Source organism: Trichosurus vulpecula, chromosome 7, assembly GCF_011100635.1.
Source record: "Trichosurus vulpecula isolate mTriVul1 chromosome 7, mTriVul1.pri, whole genome shotgun sequence".
Taxonomy (NCBI): domain Eukaryota; kingdom Metazoa; phylum Chordata; class Mammalia; order Diprotodontia; family Phalangeridae; genus Trichosurus; species Trichosurus vulpecula.
The window spans coordinates 189,119,329-189,142,565 of record NC_050579.1 but is presented as its reverse complement, the minus strand read 5'-3'; the positions used below and the strand labels follow the sequence as shown (position 1 = coordinate 189,142,565).

The 23,237-nt window shown below is 41.5% G+C and overlaps 1 protein-coding gene across 1 annotated transcript in view; it reads right to left on the bottom strand.

The window, feature by feature from the left end:
- TBX18 (T-box transcription factor 18) overlaps positions 1 to 7,355 on the bottom strand; it is a 37,208-nt gene extending 29,853 nt beyond the window's left edge. The window contains exons 1-3 of the mRNA XM_036766074.1: positions 7,025 to 7,355; positions 5,085 to 5,307; positions 2,522 to 2,623 (exon numbers count right to left, since the gene is read on the bottom strand). Of these exons, the coding sequence (XP_036621969.1) occupies positions 2,522 to 2,623; positions 5,085 to 5,307; positions 7,025 to 7,355 (656 nt within the window). The remainder of the gene's footprint in view (positions 1 to 2,521; positions 2,624 to 5,084; positions 5,308 to 7,024) is intronic.
- Between the last annotated feature and the right edge of the window lie 15,882 nt (positions 7,356 to 23,237).

Sequence of the window (23,237 nt, the reverse complement as noted above, 5' to 3'; positions counted from 1 at the left end):
GACCTTGATGGTATCATTTATTGATACTGATCTAAAATCCAATCATTTAAAACCTGGATCTGGATTTATTAATGAATCCAGAAGAAGGGGAGAGGGCAAGAAACCAAATTATCTACAGAGGTAGTTTTTTTAGTTCTTTTTTCTTTCTCAAATGCAACATGCTAGTTCCAAGGGACTGTTTAAAAATATTATCATAAATAATATCCATTTGCATAGGCCATCAATTTATTACTCAAAGAATACAAAACATTTCCATAAGTTCTCAGATGAAATGACATCTTTCAAATAAACCCACATATTTCAATGTGTTTCTCTTCTGAAATTACAACATTCTTTCTGTCCCATAACCACCTCTTTAGAAAAAAAAAACAAACTAATGATTATACGGTTATAAGCCTTGCTTTAATTACTTTATTTTGGAAGTCTCCTTCTGAATAAATAGTTCTTCTTATATATTAATTTTGTCTATTCATTTTATACCGGTGTATAAAAGCACCAATGTTCTTTACTTTCTAAATAACATTCTAAAATTTAGAATATGAATCTTTTATACATTTTTGAACATCCAATACTGCTTCAACCAAAAGAAAAAGATGTAGGCTCTAGAGGGATATAAGAAAAATGAATGGCACTGTGGATGGTTTAGATTATTAGAAAATGAGGTAAGACCACGATCATGTCGTAAAAAACCTGAAAAGCCATACATATTAAACGATTTTGAAAAGCAATTCCCCCTAATAGTGGCAAAGTTGCATTTTATAATTCTTTGTCAAACATTGTAAATCTAAATACTGAACTCTAATATTTTCCTGTGTAGTAAAGCCGGAGCTAAAACACTTTACAATGTGAGGGAACAATGCATTTGACATCTTATTTTTCATATGAAATGTTTGTTTCTTGTTTCACTACTCTTGTTCTTATCTAAAGTTAGAGAATAATTTACACTCAGCAAATTAATCAAAATTAATTTGACAAAAGCTGGTTTAAAAGAGAAATGGATGATTTCTTTTAATTTACCCTACATTATGTTGCACTGCTTAGGATAAAACTCAGATTCAAATACGTATTTTAGGAAAACTGCATTTCTAGAAAAAACTTTATTGGCTTTTTATGCCTCTCTGATACAGATAGTCATTCTTAGCACAATGTGTATCTTCAAAGCTCATTTTGAAATCTATAATAATTTCGATTAAAATTCTCAGGAATACCATTTATACATAAAATGCAAATTTAATCATGCTATAAGAAAAATTAAGATCAATAAAACTGTCTTTTCTGTTACCCACTTTATTCATATTCTATATATCCATTTGTTATTTAAATCTATCTGCTTTTCTAACACCATTCAACTGTTTCAATAAAGCAATAATCCAACTTGAAAAAAAAAAGTTATATGGAACCCAAACCTAATTTCATTTAGCAACCCACTAAAAAGCAAGAGTGTTTTTTCAACTATTCTGGTCCTTTACACAAACTATAAAGTGGAAGAAATAAGTAAAGTTAAAAACAATTATCTCCTATGCTAGTAAGTACTTCTTAAAAATCTCAACATCGAATGGTGACATTTTGTGGCCTTTCTAATTCTTTCATGAGAAAAAAATAAAGAATATATTATCTATGAAATTTGGAACTAAACTTCATAGAGGATACACAAAATTTCCATTTGTGCTCCAGATGACCTTTTGTAAGCCTTCTTGGTGGTCAGTTGTAGTTATAAATGATAACTACAAAGCTCATATGTTACAAAAGTAATTTTTAAAACTGTGCTGTTGCTTGGAAGAAAAGAATAAGCTAGTTTTGTAGGCCTTTTCAAGTGTCAGTAAATTAATGGTGTTACTTTATTATTTAGTTAAAAAAAATTAAAACAAAAAAGTAACAGCCCAAATATAAATAGCATTTCATGATTACCAGACACATTTGTACTTTATTTTGTTGGTAACAAATCACAGAAATTTCAAGTGTTTTTGGAAATCTGTAGAAATACATATTTTTTTAAAATCTGTCCCAAATTCAATTTAATGTACCAGCTTTTGCTTGAGGTTTACTTAAACCTGGGGGAAAAAATCCTAAGTTAAAATTTTAGGCTCACCAAAACGCAGATATTATTATCTGCATTATTCACAAATTTACTCCAAAAATTAAAATGAAAATAGAAAGCTAATTTAAAAGGCAAAGGGGTCTCTGTAGAGATCTTAAACAGGAAACCAAATGGCAGTAAAAATGTTCCCTATTAAATATCTTTCATGGAGTCAGAGGAATGATAGCATCCAGCAAAGTGAAACAAAACAAAGAGCCCTCATCTACATAGGCAATGGGCACCACATGTAGAAAGCACTGTCCTAGGAAATTCATGATCGTTCTGTTCCTGGCCCATGCACAAGGTTTTAGACTCTGACATGAGGAAATGAAAAAATTTCTTAAACCACTAAAAGCAAAAAATCCACAATCAACTGCATCTCACAAATTCTGTTCCTAGTGAAACCTCAGCCTCTGGGCTCATCTGCATGGCCATTAAGAATACCTGTATCTCTTATTGTCCACTGGCACAATGTCCATTGCAATATAATACTGTTGATGTGGGTCTAGACCAGAGATCTTCACTCTCATAGCAGGAAACATCCGCCTATACACAATAAAGGGGAAAAGAAGTTATTTTATTTTTAAAGGAATGAGCATGGTGATGTTTATTTAATTCAATCTGACAAGGGTGTACTAAGTACCTACTATGTGCCAGAAACTGTAGTAGGCATTGGAAATTTAAAAAAAATACAAAAATCAAACAGTTCTGTTTTTCTTACATCCCTATATGCTACAAAGAACGATTTGGAGACCAGGAAAGGGAAATTTTGTGAGCTGAACAAAGTTGTCTCTTCAGATCTCTACTTTTGAAACAAACAGATGCCAAGCAATCAAAAAATGGTACTTATCAAAACTGGTTTATAAAATGCAATCTGATATACCATGTACACGTACCAAAGTTTACTGAAATTTCCCTTTTATTTCAAGGCAAAGAAGTGGACTTGGAGATATCATACACTAAAGTTAGCAATGGATTTGTTTTGATAAAAGTTCTTGCAGCATGTTTTATACAAATACACAAATAAGAAAGTATATTTAGTAGAAGACTGGGAATTTAAATTCTGGGAAGTGGGGAAGCAGATTCTAATGTGAAATTTACAAAGGTTATAAAAAGCCACAAGGAGCCAAGGTGCCATGCTCTACCCGAAACAATATGTTCTTTATTGAGACAGGACTTCCTGTCTGCAACGTGCTAAAGGTGAAGAACAAAAGTTACTCGAAGTTTGAAAGGAATAGTAAAACTTCTTTATTGAAAGCAGAAACCAAATACAAAGTATATATACCACCCACTCCACCCCTCCAAAATAATAATAAATCCTCACAACAACAAATAACCAAAATAGTATTATCTTGTTTAGCATGAATAACTAGATAATTGGCTAATTAAACATTTAGGGAAACCTTTCATTCATCTCTGCCTCTTTAGGATGCCACTATTCTGTAATATTCAAGCCATATAACTCATCTTTTAAAGATGTGAATGCTTTCAAGAGAAAAAGTAAGAAATTATGCACCATATAATTAGTCTTGATTCAAATAAAGAAAAAAATCAAGATTTTAAATTTTAAAATAAAACATTTTCCTGCTACGACATATCCAAGATCTTTTACAGTTAACCTGACTTTGGTTACTCTAACTTCTTAACTCGACTATTTAATACTAAGTAACTAAATAGTCTTCCCCACCTAAAATATGAATGCAATTAAAAAATGCACCTATAGAAAAGAAACTCCATTATTTCTAACTAGGCATGAGAGTACTTGACTGGCTAGCTCATTTTTAGTGTTATTTCAGTGCACCTGTAAGATAGAGAAATTCTTTGACTGGACCCTACACAAGACAAATGTTACTTTGTGCTATTGAAGACTGAATTTGGATCATTAATAAAAAAACCTCTCTGAAAATGTAGAAAGAAGCATATGGATTCAATAAAATATGTTTTTGTAATTTCTAATAAGTTTGGATACTTTTATGCTGTGCAGGTTTTTACCATGTGTACCCACTGGAAGTTGTGGGGGGAAGGTTCCTTTTAAGAAAAAGTATTATTCATAGACTTTAGGACTGTGCTAAATGAATAGGAAACTTAAAACTCCAAATGCTTCTGTGCTTTCATTGCCTGGAATAGGAATCGGTTTATTTTATATAGTTAGAGGGATATATTACAGGTTTTAGGCCTTGCTTACCATTTGTATAAATCTCTACAGCTTATTAAAAACTGCCTTTGAAAAAAAATCAATTTATTCTTTTAAAAAAAAAACTTTGAAGGTATTGTTGATTTCATGTAATTTAGAAAACTTAGTTGGGGAGGATCCCTCATCCACGTACTAAAAAGAGCAAATTCAAAGGGGAGAACAATCAATACAGGAACACAGATCTAAGCTCAAGCTGCTAACAATTTACTATTGAATTTCAAATTCATTTTCATCACAATCCAATCTTAGAATGAAACACACTTGGAAGGTTCACACTTTAAAAAAAAACAGAACTGAATGACATAGAACCAATGGGTAACCTTAAATGTGGATTGGAAAAGGCAAAACCCCCAGGAAGTCGAAAAAGTAAAAGCCAAAAGTCCTGCAGAGTTTCCTTATGTGTTCTAAGGCTTTAGAAAACTGTTTAGGACAACTTCACACCTAAAGTTAATTCTCGTGGTGAATCTGAATGCTTATGGCCTTCTACATTAGGTCACAGTTATTTTCTTCTGCATTTCAGTGATGTTTTATTAAACCTGCTTTCCCAAAGGCTACTCACTCACTGCTCTACTCAACAGCTAACGCAACTCCAATTGTCTGCCTCCGCCCTCTTTTCATAGAGGAGCAAAAAGGGGACAAATATGGAACAAGGTTGTCTCTGTCTCTTCCTGTTCTAATCAAGGTGGCACAGCAGGGCACCCGCACAGACGGGTGGCCCAACTACTGAAGGCCATTATTTGTGCCTTCTCCAACTGGTTCACTAAGGAGCAGAGTAAAAGAGAGTCGGTCTTTCGGACAGCTTGGCCCCTTTACCTGCCCGCCTTGGTGATAATCATCTCTGTGCCGATCTCGTGGAAGCGTTTCCAAAGCTCTGCGCCTTGAAGATCCACCCGGGGTGCCTGCGGGGAGGGTAGAGGGGACCCGGCCTGAGGCAGTGCCGGGAGAGGGGCAGGAGGAGGAACTGGAGACCCTTTGGGAGAGGCTCCCGGGGACACGGCTGGGGAAGCTCCCGACTGGAAACCGTCTTCACAGCCGCCTGCAAAAGAAAGAAGGGTTACTGAACATAGTTTATGGACTCAGGGAGAAAAAGGTGGAGAAAATGAGAAAGAGGCAGACCCTGGAGGCAAGATGGTGACCTGGGTGCCCCAAAGAAACCAAGAGCTAAGTGGATATCCTCCCTTGTTTTCTATAACACATTAACCCCAACCTCACCTCCCTCACTATTTGACAATCTGAGAAGTGCTGCTTGAGGCCTCCCTCACGGCCGTAGCTTCCCCATCTCTGGAATCTAGGAGAGGGACTGAGAGTCCGAGAAGGGGAGAGGTGTGATGCCAGGCCAGACATACTTCTCCAGCCCCCAGGCCTAGCCTCCGGCTCTCGCCAAGTTCCTAGTCCTGGAGCCGGCGTCATGGGCCTGCGCTGGGATCTCCACACTGGGGCTGGAACTAGAAAACGCCTGCCAAGAAGGGAGGGACTAGGGTGCAACAGAGAGAGATACCCAGGCCTCGCACCCAGCAGTAACTAAGTAGGCGTTGGGATGGGAAACAAAGTTGCAGCAGCGGCCGGCCACCTGGAGAGCCTTACCCTCGGCCAGGCAAAAGAAAGCAGCGGGAAAGCCGCACGGATCAGTCATCTCAGTACCCTCCTGACCGCTCTCAGCCGTGCCCTCCTCAAAGTGCTGCCCAAGCCCCGGCCCGAAAGTAATGGTAACAAACGGCCCGGACCCCGCAATCCCACTGAAATTTGGCAAGGAGCCTGCCGGTCTCACTTGACAAAATTCATTTCATCAACTCTGGTTAAGACAGCAAGAAGGATCTCCTGCCTCCCGATCTTTCCCACAAAACATGCTGGCGATACCTGATTTCAAGGAATGCAATGAAATTAAAATAACAATAATAATAAAAGCTTAGTTTCCGACAATTCTCACCAACCTGTTGTTCCTGGGCACCTTTTCCTGTCCCAAAAGGGCTCCAGGAGAAAAAAAGGAAAATAAGCCCTCAGTGCGAAGCCAAAGACGAGAAATCAAAATAAGAAAACACTATCTCCCTCTTGGCTGAGTTGCTCTATAGTCAATTTATGCTTTCCAGTGTTAAGGAGGTTGGAGGGTCAATTTTAAAAACCATTAGAAAGGGAATAGCCCACTGTTCGCTTAGGAGTGAGGGAATGTTTTAAAATGAAAGCAGGAGCATCTCTGCTGGGCCGCGACACTGGCATGGGTTGAGGTGGGCTGGGGTCGGGGCGGGGGGAGAGACCCTGGATAAAGGAAGGGATCTAGGAGAAGGCTGCACAAAGCGTGAGCCAGAAGCCTAGAGGCCAAAGCGACGTTTTCAAATAAAGTTTAAAAAAAATCAGCCAGCGGGTCTTGAAATCAGAGTGGAGAATGAGGAAGTTTGACTAGCAACTTTGAGACACTTACTTCTGCCTTGCCACCCACGGGTGCAAACAGCTGCGCGTGCTAGAGTGCAGGCATCTCAGCAGCCGCAGCTCGGGCAGAGCTAGGGAAAGAGAAGGCACTACAGCCTTCCTCCCTGCGGTTGATTACCCCAAAGCCCAAATGAAACCTGCTGAGCAGAGGAATATTCCCGTCGCAGTCCCTAATCACCCGAGGCCCAGAGCCTGGGCATGTTGCCCCCCGGGAATTGCCTTGAGGCCAGTGGCAGACCCTACTAGGGTCCAGAACCAGGGGCTGCCTCTCCTGGGGTCCAGTGCAGTCCGCGCTGCTGGGGATGGAAGTGAGCAAGGGGCGGACTCACCGGCAGGTCCTCGGGAACCGCAGGTCCGCTCCATCTCCGCGCAGCTCCGGGCAGACAGGGACCCCGCGCCAGCCCCGGGTCCGGCCCCTGGCGGCGGCGGTAGAGAGGCGCCTTCGGCTCCCTCCACCGAGCCTTTTTCGCAGCCGCCGCCGCTGCTGCCGCTACCGCCTCCCTCCGCGGCAGTCGCGGCGTCGTCTCCACCCAGCTTCCTCCGCTTCTTCTGCAGTTGCTGCTGCTGCTGCTTTTCGGCGCCGATCAGCGCTTCCACAGAGAAAGCGTGAGCCTTGAGGCTCAGCATGCTGCAGGGCGAGCTTCTCCTCTTCTCGGCCATCCCCGCCGCCCCAGCACACGCGCGCGGCGCTCCCAGCTCTCATATACACACACGCACACTCGCGCGCAGACACACACACACGCACACACTCACACTCACTCTCCTCTCCTCCCTCCCAAAAACAAAACAAAACAAAACAAAAAATACGCGCTGCCGCCCACAGCTTCAGATCTGCCCTCTTTGCCGCTGGCAAGAACAAATTTGGCGTTTCCTCTCCGATTTTCCTTAAATCCGAGTCATCAGCAGCGCCTTCGCCAACTTGTTTTGTTTTGTTTTGTTTTTAACTAATCCTTTTGCGCGCTCTCTCCTTTTTCCTATTTTTTTTTTCCAGGGATGTGAGTCTTCACTGCTACCCCCCACCTCCTTCTTCTCCTCCAAGCTCTGCCTCGTCTGATGCGCCAGAAAGAACTGACATGGGTAAAAAACACTCTGCGGACACAAATTAAGGCTTGTAATTGAAATTTGTTGCCTTGATCTGTCAGCACTTCCAAGCAGGAGAGCGGTGGGAAGAACTTGCTCATTAGTGTCAATAAAGCGGCTGGGAAGGGGCGGGGGCGGGGTGGAGCCCCAGAACTCTGTCAATCACCCAGCCCAACCACCAATCCCCGAAGCCCTGCCTGGGGGAAGCCGGGGCCCGTTTCCTTACAAGGCTGCAAAAGTGGAGGGCTTCCATGCGCCGCCGCCTGGCTCTGTCCGACCGCCAGCACAGATGCCCCCTCGATCTCCCCCATCTCCTGCCAGTCTCCACCCTCGCCCTTCCCCTAGGTTCCTACTCCCTCCTCCCCCACCTCCACGCGCACACACATAGGTCAAGCATCTGATCCCTTTTCTACTATCTCAGAAGGGTGCAAGGCCGCCTGGTTTGATTAGGGAAGAGTTTAAAGAATAGCAATACAAGAAACCGCCAAGTGAAAGGCAGAGTGAAACTTTTCTTCTCGACCCAGAGCAGCTGTTCACGAACCTACATTAAAGGAAGGTTGGGGCGGGGGTGGGGGGGGGGAGGGAACCCACCATCGCCAAGATTTCTTTTGAATGGATTGAAAAAAAAAAACAACCAAAAACATTTTATGGTGTATGGGAGCGTGTGGAATCGGAGAATTGTAAATTCCTTTAAGTTTAGGTGATCAGAAGCTTGCATTCCCAATCATTCTCTGCTTTCACAGATTGGTTGAAACCAAACAGATCCCAAATGGCACACCACTTTATTAAAAGTGTTGCTTCACACCCCTCTTTTTAAAAATTATTTTAACATTCAGGTCATGTTTTTTTAAATGTCCTTAAGGGCACAAATTTAAGATTAAAAATCAGAAATGATGCAAAATAAAAATAACTTAAATGGATTTTTAAAAGCCCACTGCCATTGGGTACAATTTAGGATTATTTTCTATTCAATAAAATTTCATTTCTCCAATTTTTGACAGTTCATCTCTTTGTGAAAAGTATGGTGTTCAACTAATTTTAAAATTCCATGTTTTATGTTTGGCAGGAGGAGGAACATAGATCGAGTGGGACGCAACATGTGTGCGTAATTTAATTTTTACTTTTAATTCAATTTTCTCACTCTTCATTTTTTAAAAATGTAGTAGAAGATTCAATTTTAAGTGATCCAACCTTTTGTAAAATGCAGTTTGAGAAGAATTAAGGCAATTCTCTTCCTATAGGATGCAGGAGGAAGAAATCCATTTCATTTGAGGAAATAATCCAACTGCGTAGATTGTAAGACCGCCCTCACACGACTTATTCCCAAAATCTGTGTAGTCAGATTAAAATAACATATCCACTACCAGGCCATTATACCATACCCCGGGGGCGGGGGGGGGGGAGGTAATAGGGTAGTGAACAGTATTGTAGAGAACTAATGTTATCTCAGAGCTTAAGGTGCCTCACAAGAATGGGGTTACAGTGATCTTTCAAGGAGACTAACAGGCAGTTCTGTGTATTTACTCGATAATAGTGATTTCCACATCAGGTTGAATTATTGATGGCAAGAATCATCTTAGCAAATGTTTCGGAAGGATTTGAAGGTGTTATATGTGGTGTGTGTGTGGGGGGGTGTTGGTTGCATTAAAAATACATGCTTTTGCAATTGATCTAATGCGTAAAAGAGGCTTATCCCCCAGTGTGGGGTGAGCTGAACAGAATAGGTCTGCCTATTAAAGTCACGAATGTAAAACTATCAGCAAGACTTGGAAGTGCAGCTTTGGTCTGGACCTGTGATTTCACTGGTGTAGGAAACCAATAACGGGAGTTTTCAGGTGTGGAAATTCCAAACATGGGTCAGTAATTTAGAGAGTTGTCTCCAAGCACTAAGAGATTAAGTGATGTACCCATGATTTCACAGCTACTATTTGTCAGGGGCAGGTCTCTAAGCTTCTTGATTCCTAGGCTAGCCTCCTATGCACTAAGTACAGAAGCTTTTCGTGTTCTCGTAACAAGTTTGTGGAAAAGGAGTTGAAGAGCTCTTGAAGGGCTGCTAGAGTACATGGTTATATGCTAGAGCCCAGTCTTAAATAAAGTACTGTAAATTCAGGCTTGGGTTCAGAAAGCTAGTGCCCCACCTGAGTGCAACCTCCATGGAGAAGAACAAATGCAACACATTTTCTGGGTAGGGAGATTTTAGAGAATGTTTAACTTGAAAGACTGTGCATCCCTCTCAGTCAGCTAGACTACTCCCCCAAGATAGGGAAGATCACCTCATGTTAGCAACTTACCTGCAAAGCCTCCAGTATTCTACCCAATCCCGTCCTGCCCCACCCCCCACACACACCTCTGCCGCATTTCCTCCATATCTCACTTCCCACCAAGTCTCTAGCCTTCACCAATGCATTTTAGTGGCTGATTCCACCCCTTCCTGGGCCTCCCCCATTACTCCATGTGACATCCCTCAGCCCCATTGCAAACTCCCCACTAATCCAAGTGCCCCCACCATTCCCCTAAACAGCATCCTTTGCTGATTCTTCCATTTGATCCAGGTACTCCCAGGGGAAGTAGAATCTCTAACTCTATTTCTCAGAAACCTAATCAGACTGGGGCGAAAAGATATACTTCTGGTTTAAATAGTTCTACACAGTTCCAATTGTCTTTGTAATAATGGCTCACCAACAATCTGTTTTTGCTTGAATTATACATATAGTTAACGAAAAGGAGAATATTTAGGACTTCAAATATTTAAAGTCTGAACTGAAAAGTTAATCACAGAAATTTACATGGTCCTTCCTGTCACTTTAAGCTGCTTTGAATAGTTAGTCCCTTAGCTAATTGATGGGGAAAAAAGAATAGACACCACTATGGCCTCTCAGGGCCAGGATCAGACTATACTTTCTACTTTCTGGACCCCCACTCCTCTGCCCCCACTGAGCTTTCTAAGGTCAGAAGTGATGATCTTTGATTTAGAATTGGAAAGGATCTCAGAGGGCTCTTTCATAAGCAAACAAGCCTGGGAAGGTTAAGTAACTTGCCCAAGGTTACCCAGATGACCTTGAAGAAGCAGTATTAAAATCTCAATATTTCTCAATTTATCAGGCCTTACTTGGCACCAAGATGTCTTCTTAGATGAGAGAAGGAACCTGCTCCTCCCAATTTAAAAACAAGTAACTTCAACCGCAAGGTCTGCTGCAGGTGGGACACCAACTTTTCCCTCCAAGTTATATTCTCACATTTACAGGATTGGACACTATGGAAGCTCTATCTGACTCTTTAATTCCATTCCTCCTTGACACCAGGTGATGTTAAACAACAGAGCCAGAAGCCCAGTCTGGATAATCTATATGTGGTCTGAGTTTCAAGATGCATATGTATTTATGTACTTAGACTCAGGTACATAACTGAGCTACTTTCCTCAAACCAATTAGCAGTGGGTATTTTTTAAAGCTCTCCCAATTTGTCTGTGTGTCCTTATTGGTTTCATTACCTAGTTATATAAATATAATCTATATTGATTTAAGATTATGTGAGAGCAGACTCTTTAATCTTTAATCTCCATCCCTTTCTCTCTATCTCAATAATTTGTGTACATGTGGATTTAATTCCCTGTGCTGGTATATCTTTCTAGATAAAAAAGGAGATGGTTCTATACAATACCTTTACAACTGTTGCATTAAAAATGAATCCACAACTGTATACTCATATGTTATGTTTGGACTTGTATGTATATACACTTATTTACTACATACATTCTGGATTATAGATATCATGTAAATATATGAATATGTCATCGTTATGGGGAGAGAGGCAGAGGGAGAGAGATTTTTAATAACTCCACTTAACTTCTGAAGGTGGAGGTGTGGGAGGAGCAAATAATTCATTTGAACTAGATATCTTCTCTCCATTTCATCTTGCCTGAATTGGCTAACATCTATTCTGAGCTCCATGACTGAGCAGATCGAATCTGTTAGCAATACTCTGGAATCAGAAGGAGAGGCAGAGGAGATGAAAAGCCACTTTTTTGTTTAGGATATATAAAGTGGGGAGTCACTCCCAAGGCCCCTGAAGTCCCTGGTGAAGGTAGAGCCCTGAGGCTGCTGTAGCCACTTTCTTCAGACTTTCAGTGATTCTGGGGAACTACTTTTCAGAATTTGAACAAGTGAAATGTCAAACCAATGTTGCAAAAAACAGGGCCAGTACATACAAAGGGTTGGAAAATGTTTATTGATGTTAGTCTATCTGCAGGAAAGGGAATGAGTTCCTCTGAATTGAGCCCCTTCTTAGACTCCTGCAAAAGCATTCGAGAATAAACCCACTATCTAGGAGAGAAATAATCTTTTCTGGGAAGGGCTGGATTTTAACAATTACTAAGTGAATTAAACTAGCAGCACTCTAAATAAATCAAGTTCTTGTCCCAGAAAACAGCAATATAGATGATAACATTCCCACCAGCATAGGAAAATTAAGTAGAAAGTGTATTAAAGGAACTTAATTTGATGAGAAGAAAGGTTACTTTTTTTTTTTTAATTTGGAGTAAGTGGAACCGAATGTAATCTCGATTTAGGCATTAGTAACACCATCAAGCAAAGGGATGTATGCGTGCACGCGCGTGTGCGTTTGTGCCTTCGTGTTTGCTTAAACCTGTCGGGTCCCACTGGTATTTTTCTTGGTGTCCTTTAAAGTTGCAGGGAGTGGAAAGAATCGTGTGTATGAAACAAAGCCCAATCTGTCCCGCTGGCTCTCTCCAGAGTGTTTAAAGCATCAATTCCTTTTATAAATTGTCGGGTGATTAATTTTATTTGGCCCGATAGCAGGTACGGGCTATTTTATTTCAAAATACTTGGTTTTGTACGCGGAGTTTTCAGCAGGTCTAAGAGCGGAGGCTGTGCTTTTTGTAGGAGAGTAGCATTTAAAATACGATTAACCGCCGGTTTACCGACCCATTTCGGTCTCCGAGTTTTGGTTTCTGAATTTTTAACAGCCTCTGCTTCTGAGCCTCGGAGTTACGAGTTAATGTCACCTTTCTTCCGCTTAGTTCAGTTCTTTCAAAATACGCTGGCGGGTCAGAGTATGTTCTCTAGCGAGATTGAGTTTCCATCCCCCATCCCTCCCCTTTTAGCCATCAAACGCAGGCACCTCTTAGAGAATTCAGTCTACTGGGAGGATGGGCATTCTGTTTTTAAGTTCAAGGGTTCTATTTGATATAATGAACTACAACTCTAAACTCCTAAATCATCACAAGATCCACAAATTTTCTGAAGGGTCAAGACTTTCTTTGGATTTCTTTCCACCAAGAAAGAATTGTTCATTAGTCAAAAAAAAAAAAAAAAAGTAATTACGTTGGAAGAAGGGAAAGGAGGGGATCAGAAGGGTGGAGGCGATTCCATAAAGCACCAACGCGAAGTTATTTACTTTGGCTCAGTTACTTTGTAACATAATCTGGTCAAGAGCATCCTCCTAATTGAGAACCCTGCATAAAATCCCTGTACTGATTAGAAGGCTTCAAGAAATGGTTTGCGTCATAAAATGGACCAAGCATCCCGTTGCTCTCTTCTCCCTCCCCCCACTTTACCCTCTCTCCTTCTCCTTTTTATCCCCCACAATCTCTCTTTCTACTTTTCCCCTTCCTCTTTCTGCCCGTCTTTCCCTCCCTTTTTGTGTCTGTCTGTTTGTGTCTATCTCTGTCTCTCCATCTCTGTCTTTGCCTGTGTGTGTGTGTGTGTGTTTGTGTGTGTGTGCGCGCGCGCGCGTCTTTCTCTCTCTCTGTCTCTTTCTCTCTCCTATTTAGTTTCCCAGATCCCTAACCTCAATGAATAAAATTTGGAGTCAAGAATCTGTAAAACCTGGAATGTCCGAAGGAGAGCAGATTCGGTGCCTAAATTATGGCACTTCTCTGTCCATCAGTATCAAAACGGTTTCCGTGAATCTAGCATAGATACAGAGACTACACTAAAAGCAAGGTTAAGTGAATTCAGTTCGACAGCTGTAGCACTGGACGTTTTGGAACCATGTCACGACATTTTTAGGGCTTTACTGGTCTGTAGCTAAGCAGGCCCAGCGGAAAGAAAGGGAGAATCTCGCAAATCTCTCTCCTCATTCTCCTATCTATAAGATAGCCCACTGCTGTGTGTGTGTGTGTGTGTGTGTGTGTGTGTGTGTGTGTGTGTGTACGCATACAAGCACTGCTGACCTGCTCCCTCCCTAGGCCTCTGCCGCTGCCACCACACCAAACCGTTTGCATCTTTTCCCATACAATAACTCTTCACTTCATGACCAAAAGTATCGCGAAAAGAAAGCATCAGAGTAAGCGAATTGCAAATAAAAGGAACCTTTTTATCTCTGCGCGTTTATTTTTCAACCCGTAGTTACTTCTCTCTGGAAGATAGCCTAAAGAAGGACGAACAACTTGGACTGTTTACTCTGCCTCAAAGTTTGAGTTTTCTGCAGAAAAGTCAACCAGCTGGCGGGCGTTTGGGTTGGGTTGGGAAGACATGAAGAAATCTCGGACTGAACGTACTGCTTCGGTGCTGACCCTCAGTGATCTGGGAAGTTAGTTTCCGAATTATTTCAGAAACCGGCCTGCACACAAGCCAGGGAATCAGGAAGGAAACTAGCAATGAGTGGACAGTTGGGTGTCAGATTTTCTGAGATGTATTTTGGAAACACGTCTTCCAAACAAGTTCCTAGAACACCGATATATCGGCTCCTTGAGTCACGCACTTTGCCCCTAAGATGTATTGTTTACAATCATTCTCATGATTTAAAAAAGTTTAAAAAAATTCATTCCAATCCTCAACCCTTCCTAGATATATCCCACTCCATCTGCAGCTAGCACAATCGTTTCGTGAGTGGATAGCAAGTAGTGAAGTTAGCCAAAGAGCGAAATAAATAAATACTGTAAGGGAAAATGACGTGTCGCTTCAGACACTCATATTTTGACCCATAAATCAAAAGATGAAAAAGAACGAACAGGCATTTTGAATAAAGTGTTTTAAACGGGCGCCTTGCTAACTTCTGGCAAGTATGCTGTATAAATAAAAAAAAAAAAATCACACTTGAATTGGCATCTCAAACCCGGGACTTCACATTCTTCGCACAACTTATTTGGAGTTCACTTTTTCTTTCATAAGCGGACTTACTTTAACATGTTGATTTTGGGAACCGAATTGAAACTGGCACCAGACTTCCCCTGATGCCCCTTTGCTGTAAGAATTGCCTGCTTTGGCTGTCAATGTTTCTTTCTTGCAAAATCATTACAATTTCTAATTGGCTGAAAATGGGGCAAAGTTCTTGTGTTGCACATCTGTAGATATGAGTTTTAAGCAGTGGGAAATTTATGTGCATTTATGTACTTTCATGAAAGTATAAACAGTCCAGAACGTGTCTAGGAAGTATCCATACTGTCACTACAGATAAAACATTTCAGTTTAAGTGCAATGAAAATATTTTTTTTAAACAAAATGAAGTACTGTGCCTCTCCGAATTCAAATAAGCGTCTGAATAGTGTTATATTGATGTGGCAATTAAACACTTAACATGAGAAATCATAGTAGAAATAGATGGCTACATGACCTCTCTTTCCTCCCTGTATAATTTCTACTCTAACACGAAAATAGGGAATTCATGAAAACAATAAAGGAAATGTGAGGAAATAAAGCTTAGTATGTTTTTCTTCATAAATACAAACAATATATGTTGTTTCCCAAATGAAAGAGACTAGTGTGTGTATATGAATTGTCACACACAGAGATATCCCTAATGCTTTTCAGAAGGATGAAAAGAAGGCAGTGCAAACACCATTTGAATATAGTAGACAACAACATCAGATAGAGGACCTCTACCCTCTCCCTCCAAAAAAAAAGAGGCTGTTTTGAAATGCTCACTGAAAGTCTGATACAGACAAGACTGTATCTCCCAATGGGTTGACTTGAATAAGGAAGAGGGATCTATCTTAGGCTGTCTAATGAATGATGTAAATTTAGAATAGCTAGCCTTTCTAGAAAGACTTGTATTTTTATGGTAACCTTTGGTCTTCAGTGCAGGTTACTTCTCATATTACATAAAATGTGCTTTAAGAAGCACTCACTACCTGCTACAGATGTCCAGGAAAAACTGAATTATGGAACTAGGAAACATATGGCAGTTGCCTATTACACATGGAAGGTACATATGAAAGTTATAAATTTCTTTTTTTAAGTAACAATTGTAAACGCTTTTTATAGGGTTCACAGTATGTATTACATCTGTAATTTTAATTTTTGGGGAAATATACATTTTTGGAGATATCTGTGTTTTTGTACCCCCAGGAGAAGAACCCACCTTTATGCACTAGAATCAGGAAAAGGAAAGAAAAACAGGAAGCAAAAATCAGTAAGCTGAAGCCTTACTTTTCTTCTTTGCTCTGGTCTGGTTATAATGGAATGGAAAGGACACTATGCCATCTATTGGCAAAAGAATAACTCACAAAATAGGATGCTCATACAAAAAAAAATGGAGGGTCTCTTTTTTCCTTTTATTCCTCCTTGGAAGAAGTAGAGAGTGGTAACCTGATGTAAAATATGCCTTAGAGCTTGTACAAACAGACTGTGATTAAGAAACGAACATATTATTAAACTGCAAAAACAAAACAACATGTTTTGGGAGGGAAAATGCACAAATCATATTTGCTCTTAGAATCCCCAGCCTTTTGCCAATGATCTTCCCTGGGAAATGTTATATTCTATTTTGATTTTTCCCACAAAACGAGAGTCAGCTAGGGGGTAAAGGATGCGACTTGGAGTCACTAAGATCTGGTTCGGAGCCCCTCCTCTCTCGTGTACTGGCTGGGTGACCTTGTGCAAGTCATTTAACTTCTCTATGAAATCTTCTTTGACTGCAGGGGTTCCAGACTCTAACGAACTCACAGACACTTTGCCTTTTTATAAACAAAACAAAACAAAACAAAAAAAAAAACCAAGAAGAGAGCAGAGAGATGCCTTCCTCAACATAAACCTTTGTTAGTTTGAAAGATTGTTTGAAAGGACCGTGAAACACACCCCATTTGCCTGAATTGAGGGATTCGCTAAATAACGACCCTTAAAAACAAACAAACAAACCTTTAATCTGCCATCGTCATCTCTCGGTAATATCTCCAAATCGGTATCAAGTACCGGAATTTCAAGTAAGCATCGCAGCCCTCTTGGGGTCTCTTTATTTAATGATTGAAAACAATAATGCTTAAAATCAAACAAACTCAAATTTTTCATTTGGGGTTCGTTAGACCTTTTAAAATTACTATACATAGTTTTAAATCCAACCCTAGGAGTGTTGCAGGTGTACAAGGGTCAGGCCCTCTGGGACACAACGTCGAAGAGTTTCTCTCTTCTTAAATTTCTTGTAGTGAAAAAAACATCCTGTAGGAGAACAATGATGAGCCTTGTCCTTCCCTCGGTTGTGGTAACACCGTGTATCTTTTGGGCTGCGCGCTATGTGACATAACTGCAGATAGGCGCAAACCCAAGAGATGTTTGATTTTAAATTTGTTACGATCAGTTGTTGAATGGATGCCTGTATCGGTTTTCTCTTCTCCCGCTTTCCTCTAGTTTCTGGCTCACTTAGGACTCTTCTCATCCCAGGCTTTGATCCCTAGTTCAATATTGTGTGGCCGGAAACCCGAGCGTTCTTTGTTTTAAGGTTTCCACAGTTTTGTGGACTGACTAGGAGGCACACATGGGCTATCCTTTTTGCGGAAATTTAGGAAAAGGAAAACGTCCGAAATGCCTACTTCTTGTGCTTGTGGCTACTTCACCTCTACCTGTCCCTTACTTCATTCTTCCCACTTTTTCAAGTAAAACCAGACTGCTTGTAGACTATCAATTTAGAACCCCGGTAACACTCTCGGCGTCCACAGCGCTTCGAGTGAGTGAGAGAATGTGATGTTGGAAATTATTTTGATCCATTTGTAGGGGACGGAGGGAAGAAGCCTACCTCTCAGCATGGGTAAAGCGCCATATAAATGCAAGATATTATTATGAACTTGGATTTATATGACACTTTACGTTCACTATTTAATCTTCACTGTGACGGACAACGCTAGGAGGAAAGTACTATTTAATATTCTTTTTTTACAGATGAGGAAACTGAGGCTAAGAAAAGCCAAGTGATTTGCCCAGACTTACACAGCTAGTAAGTGCCTGAAGCAGGATTTGAAACCGGTTCTTCCTGGCTCCACGTCCAGGACTCTGATTGGGGTGCAGATCCCATTAGAGGGCATTCACAATTGTATGCCATTGGAGACCTTTACACCCCAACAATTTTTATCGTAGAATTAAAATGTTATCTTCGTTTCTGAAGGACATTTTGCTTTGGCCACACTGCCTTTTTCCTCTCTGTTTTCTTTTCTTTTCCCCCCGCTTTGTGTTAGATATTTCTTTTTCATAGTAGAAGACAGACGTCTGATTTACAGCAGAACCGCGAGCTGCGTTTCTGTTTCGAATGTGAAACGTCCCAGCAAGTTAGTCAAATGATTCCCCGACGGCTCCAATATTGAGCCAGAGATCCAGAGTGAGTTCTTTTTTGTCCGCATACGTTTCAGATGTGTTGGGCGATAAATAAAATCCCCCTTCTACTTAAAGCTATCTCCGAGTGATATGGAGAGGAAGAACAATTGATAAAAAAAATTAAAATAATAATAATCCAAAGCCAAAGAGTTTGGACTATTTCACAGGGCGAGAACATAAATCAGGGTCCCAGCGGCACTGTGAAATATCGCGCCCCAAACTTGACTTGAGTTTGGTTTTTCAACAGTCCCTCTCTTCTTAGCCCCGGGCTGGATCCCTTCGCCAGCAGTCTGTCATTCTGGGTAAGTGGAGATGGAGCTGTGGAGCCAGGGAGCGGGTCTGGTTTGCAAGCTCAAGCGGAGCTCTGCATAGGAACTATTCTCAGGGACTTACAGGAGCCGGGAGGTGGGGGTTGGTGGAAGAAGACCAAATCAACAGATAAGTACAAAACTCCCACAGAATTCTCCCGCTTTGGGTCATTAAATTCTCATAATGGAGCATCGAACTTTTTTTTTTTTTTTTTTTTTTTTTGGCAGAGCAGGAGACAAGAGAAAAAGCAGGGGAAAAAATGTCCCAGAGCAAAAGTTGGTATTTCCCCTTTCAGGGTCGGAGGTGGGACAGTATGACTCCAAAGACAGCCTTAGTTTTTTGATTGTTGCTGTCCCTTCAATGGGAATGTTGTTTCAGTCATTGAAATTCAATTCTCTTAGCACACATCAGGCAAATAGAGTTTGGGAAAAGTTCTCCTGCATTTATAACAACTGATTCTGCTGATTCTATTGTTTGAGCAATCGTTTGTACACAATTTATATTTGCTGAGAAAGGGGAAAGACAAATGCAATTTTTATCAGCTTTGGACTTCATTCCTCCCTCTCCTCCCTTTCTCTACCTGCCCTCATCTCCAAATTACGGAAGAAAAAAAATGGGTCCGCCTTCATAAGGGAGTCTCTGGGTCCGTGGTAGAATAAACATTTTTGTCTTTCTTGCTGATATTAAACACCTGTTTTAAAAATAAACCAACAAATAGCTGAAGCTTGTTTTCTCACTGTTTTGCCCCCTTCCTATCACCCCCACACCCCCAAGTTTTTCTCTCTCTAATTTTATGAATAGATGTATTATGCAACAAGTAGCCAGGATTCATGGACTAACTTGTTTCAATTGATAAGTGCAAATAACAGCTCTTTCAGTGAAAAGTGTGAAGAATACATCATCTCCTGAGGTATTTGTGTGGAAAACTCCTATCAGCCCCTCGGTGTTCAAAGGCTTCCGGAGGGTTATTGATTATTGCTGGATTCCCCCTATATCCAGCCCGACGTGAGGAAGGAAGGAAGGAAGGAAGGAAGGAAGGAGAGGAGAGGAGAGGAAAAAATATTGATCTTCTGAGAAAGAAGAGATACCGTTCCAGCGACACTGTCAGGTTTTGTGTGACTGTCGAAAACAAAAGTGCTTCCCTCCCGTCCCCACAGCTTCCCCAGTTACTTAAAAGCCCAGAAGTTCCTCGAACTCAGGTTCGGGCCCTTCAAACAGTGCGCAGGGAATTCAAGGATCTCTAAGTGAAATTAAAATCGGTTCCTTCCCTAAATTGTCCATATTCCCACTCTTTGCAGTGTCCTCGAAGCAAAAGTAAAACTGAGCATCCCTGAGCAGGTAGGCGGGAAGTGGAGAACTCTGGTCTCAACACACCTTTGTGGAATGGCAAAAGTGTAGAAACGTGCTTTGTAGATGTAGGAGGGGAGGAAAGAACTATTTTTACTAGTGGGATTGGGTTTTCTCTAAAGTGTTTTTAAGTGTTCCTCTACTTTCTTGTCTTTTTGTCCTCTCCCCGGTAATGCGCACTGTCATCCACAATCTGGAGGCCAAGAAGAACAGGCCAGATGGAGCTCGAGCCTTCAGGGTAAGGTTGTGAGGGGCCGCCTGGCTGGAGAAAACAAGAGCCGCAGCCACTGCGGAAGGAGGGCTCTTTCTCTCCTGCTCTCTGGACTCCGCGGGGCTCCAGCATGGACGGGTCTACCTTCTTGGGTACAAAGCTACCCAGCTGTGTCCCCTGACGGCTCGCGCTCCCCCTTCACTCTGCCTAAGGTGATTTTCCCACGCGCGTGGGGCTTGCCTCCCAAATACTCCCTAAGGTCTGTCGCTTCTCCTTCAGCGGTCCCCAGGCCCAGATTAGCAATCCACCCTCTCTCTCCTTCTTGAGCTGCGTACTCGGAACCTACAGCCTAAGAGTCTCATCGTCCAGCAGCAACTAGTGCAAGCCTCCGGCCCCCAGTCCCACCTCCCACGCCCTTCCTCTCCCGCTTGGACCGTCCTAAGGAAGAAGGCTCTAGCGTTGCTTCTGCAAAGAGCAGGCGCCAGATGTGTTTGTGGAATTGAATTTACTGAACGGACACGGATCCCCAAGTGGAGCGTGGGACTAACTGAAGCGGGCTAGAGAACTGGATTCCGCAGAGCTCCAGCTCCTGCCCAGAAGACCTCTGAGATCTTTCTCTACAAGCCTTCTCTCTGGTTCAGGGTGTTGAGGGAGCAGCTCCTGAGCTCAGTACCCCTGGAGTGACCCTGTGGTTCCTGGGGACGATGGTAGCAAAGTCTCTGAGGACACCGCGTCCGCCCTCCATTAATGGAATAGGGAGGAGACTAGCCTAATTATTAGAGGTCAGCTTCCACTTAGTTTGAAACCAAGTGAATTCTCTTCCATTCCAGTCCTCCAGCGTATATTTAAACACCTGCGATGTACAAGACTCTGAGCCTTGTACGAAGACACAACTCCCCATTTCTATCGTGTAGAGATCTTGTTTGTATAGTAGTGTTTACGTTGTATGCCTCCTTAGACCGTGAGTTCCTTGAACACAGAGACAGTTATTTTGCTTTTCTTTGCATCCCCAGAGTTTAACAGTGTCTGGGACTAAGTAACCGGTTAATAAATACTTTGATTAATTCACTCAAAACCATCCCTTCCCTCAAGGAGCTTACATTCTAAGTGTCACGGAGACTACCTCTCGTTGGAATGCTTACTTGGCAGAGGTGATGTGGCGGTGTGCTCTGTGCTCACTATCTCTGGGGAAGAGCTAGTAAAGAACCTAGTAATCATCCGATTCGACTTTCTCATAATTTTAGGAATGAGAAAGCACCGCCAAGGTCCCACAGGTAATAGGAATGGAATTGGAAGCTACGTCCTCTGATTCCAAAAGCTATGTTTTTCCCCCGCCCCTACACTGCCCTTAAGCAGCTAGGGCTTGGTTCGCTCCCTATACCCATGCTGGAAACCTGGGGACCCCTGAGCTGAGTTCCAAAGAGTAGGGAGCTAGAAACTATTTCGGCTAAAGTGCCTGTTTTAAGCCTTGGTTTCCGTGGAAGTTAGTCCAGAGTTCTGGATGATATAGGGCAAAGTAGGGAGGAGCAAGAGGATCTCCAGTGCAACTTTTCCAGGGGATCTGAGGCACCCCATACTTCAGTAATTCAGGGATCTTCAATCCCTGCATGCGAACTGCATCTGCCAAACACAGATTACAATCTCTTCAGGGTCTTAATGGATTATAGTTGCTGAAAAAAAAAATTATCATTCTGCAGCTGTCCATGAGCCATGAATTAAGCATAGCAAGATTCTTAATTCAAAGTCTTTCCCAAACTAGTCCAGATTTATCAGGGCTTGTGTGGCCCTTGCAGAGACTTTGAGAATCCAGGGTCGCCTTCATGCCAGAGTGGGGTATCACTTTAATGGAGGCCCAGAAAACTAGGTGGTGTAAAATGCAGGGTGTTAAAGCCCTGAAGAAAACGTCTTCTGACTGCAGTTGGGCAGCACTGGTGGCTAGATATTATTCTGAAGTTTTAAAAGAAAAGATAACATCACATATTCCAAACCCTTGGCCAGTAAGTAAACTTTTCCCAGGACATCATCCCCAGCTCTACCTACAAAAAAAAAAATCAGAACTGAGAGCTACCCTGGTTTCTATTTTAAACCCACCTATATTGACTTACCTGTTCAACACACACACACACACACACACACACACACACACACACACACACCTCATCTGTTCAGCAGTGCTTTTTTAAAGGCAGCTTTCAGAGATCTATATAAGCAGGTCAACCTTTTCTAATCACTTTTAGCAGAATCTTTGCAGACAAAAAATACAAATAAATCTGTATTTTAGGTGACTATGGCTCTTGGATGCATAACTGTTTTTAAAGTCTTTCAAACACAAAAACAACAAAAGAGAAGAAACATTTTATGTAGTTAGTATTATATTAGTGCATGTTGAGGGATAAGCAAGTATTTGGAAGGAAAAAAAAATGAGAACCAGCTGTGATATTAATGTTTCAAAAATCCAAATACTCAGTATCCCCAGCATCCACTTTTCATCATCATTTTTAGTGTTCTCCAAAATAATGCAAAACTAGATGTGTATAATAGAAGACATTTGTTTAATAAAGACAGACTGCTGTCCATATTTGAAAAACTTTGTCCTTTCTTTTCCTGCTTTGTCAGTATGTTAGACAATCTGGGAGGGGAAGACCCTCAGGGTTTCTGGCTAAAACAGAAACAATTGCTATTTACACTCACTCTGAGCCATCAAAACCCAATGACCAAGTGAGGCTTGGGCTGGGATCTATTTTTGGCCAATCAATAAGACCCAGAGTGATTTGAATTTAAGGCATTTGAATCCCAATGGGCTTTATCAGAGTCTGGGTTTCCAATGCTGCATTTCAAGAAATCGTAAATGAAACTACTGTGGGGCAAAAGAGTTAATTGTTTCAGTTTTTTTTTTTATGATAGAATAAATAAGTAGGGAAGAGAAAAAAAATCTAACCCATAAGCCCCAAGACAGATATCTTGCAAGGTTTCAGTGATAAAAATTTATATTCCTTTTGACTACGTAAAAGAGGCCATTTTTTGCCTCATTTCTTACCTAACCTTAATCACTGA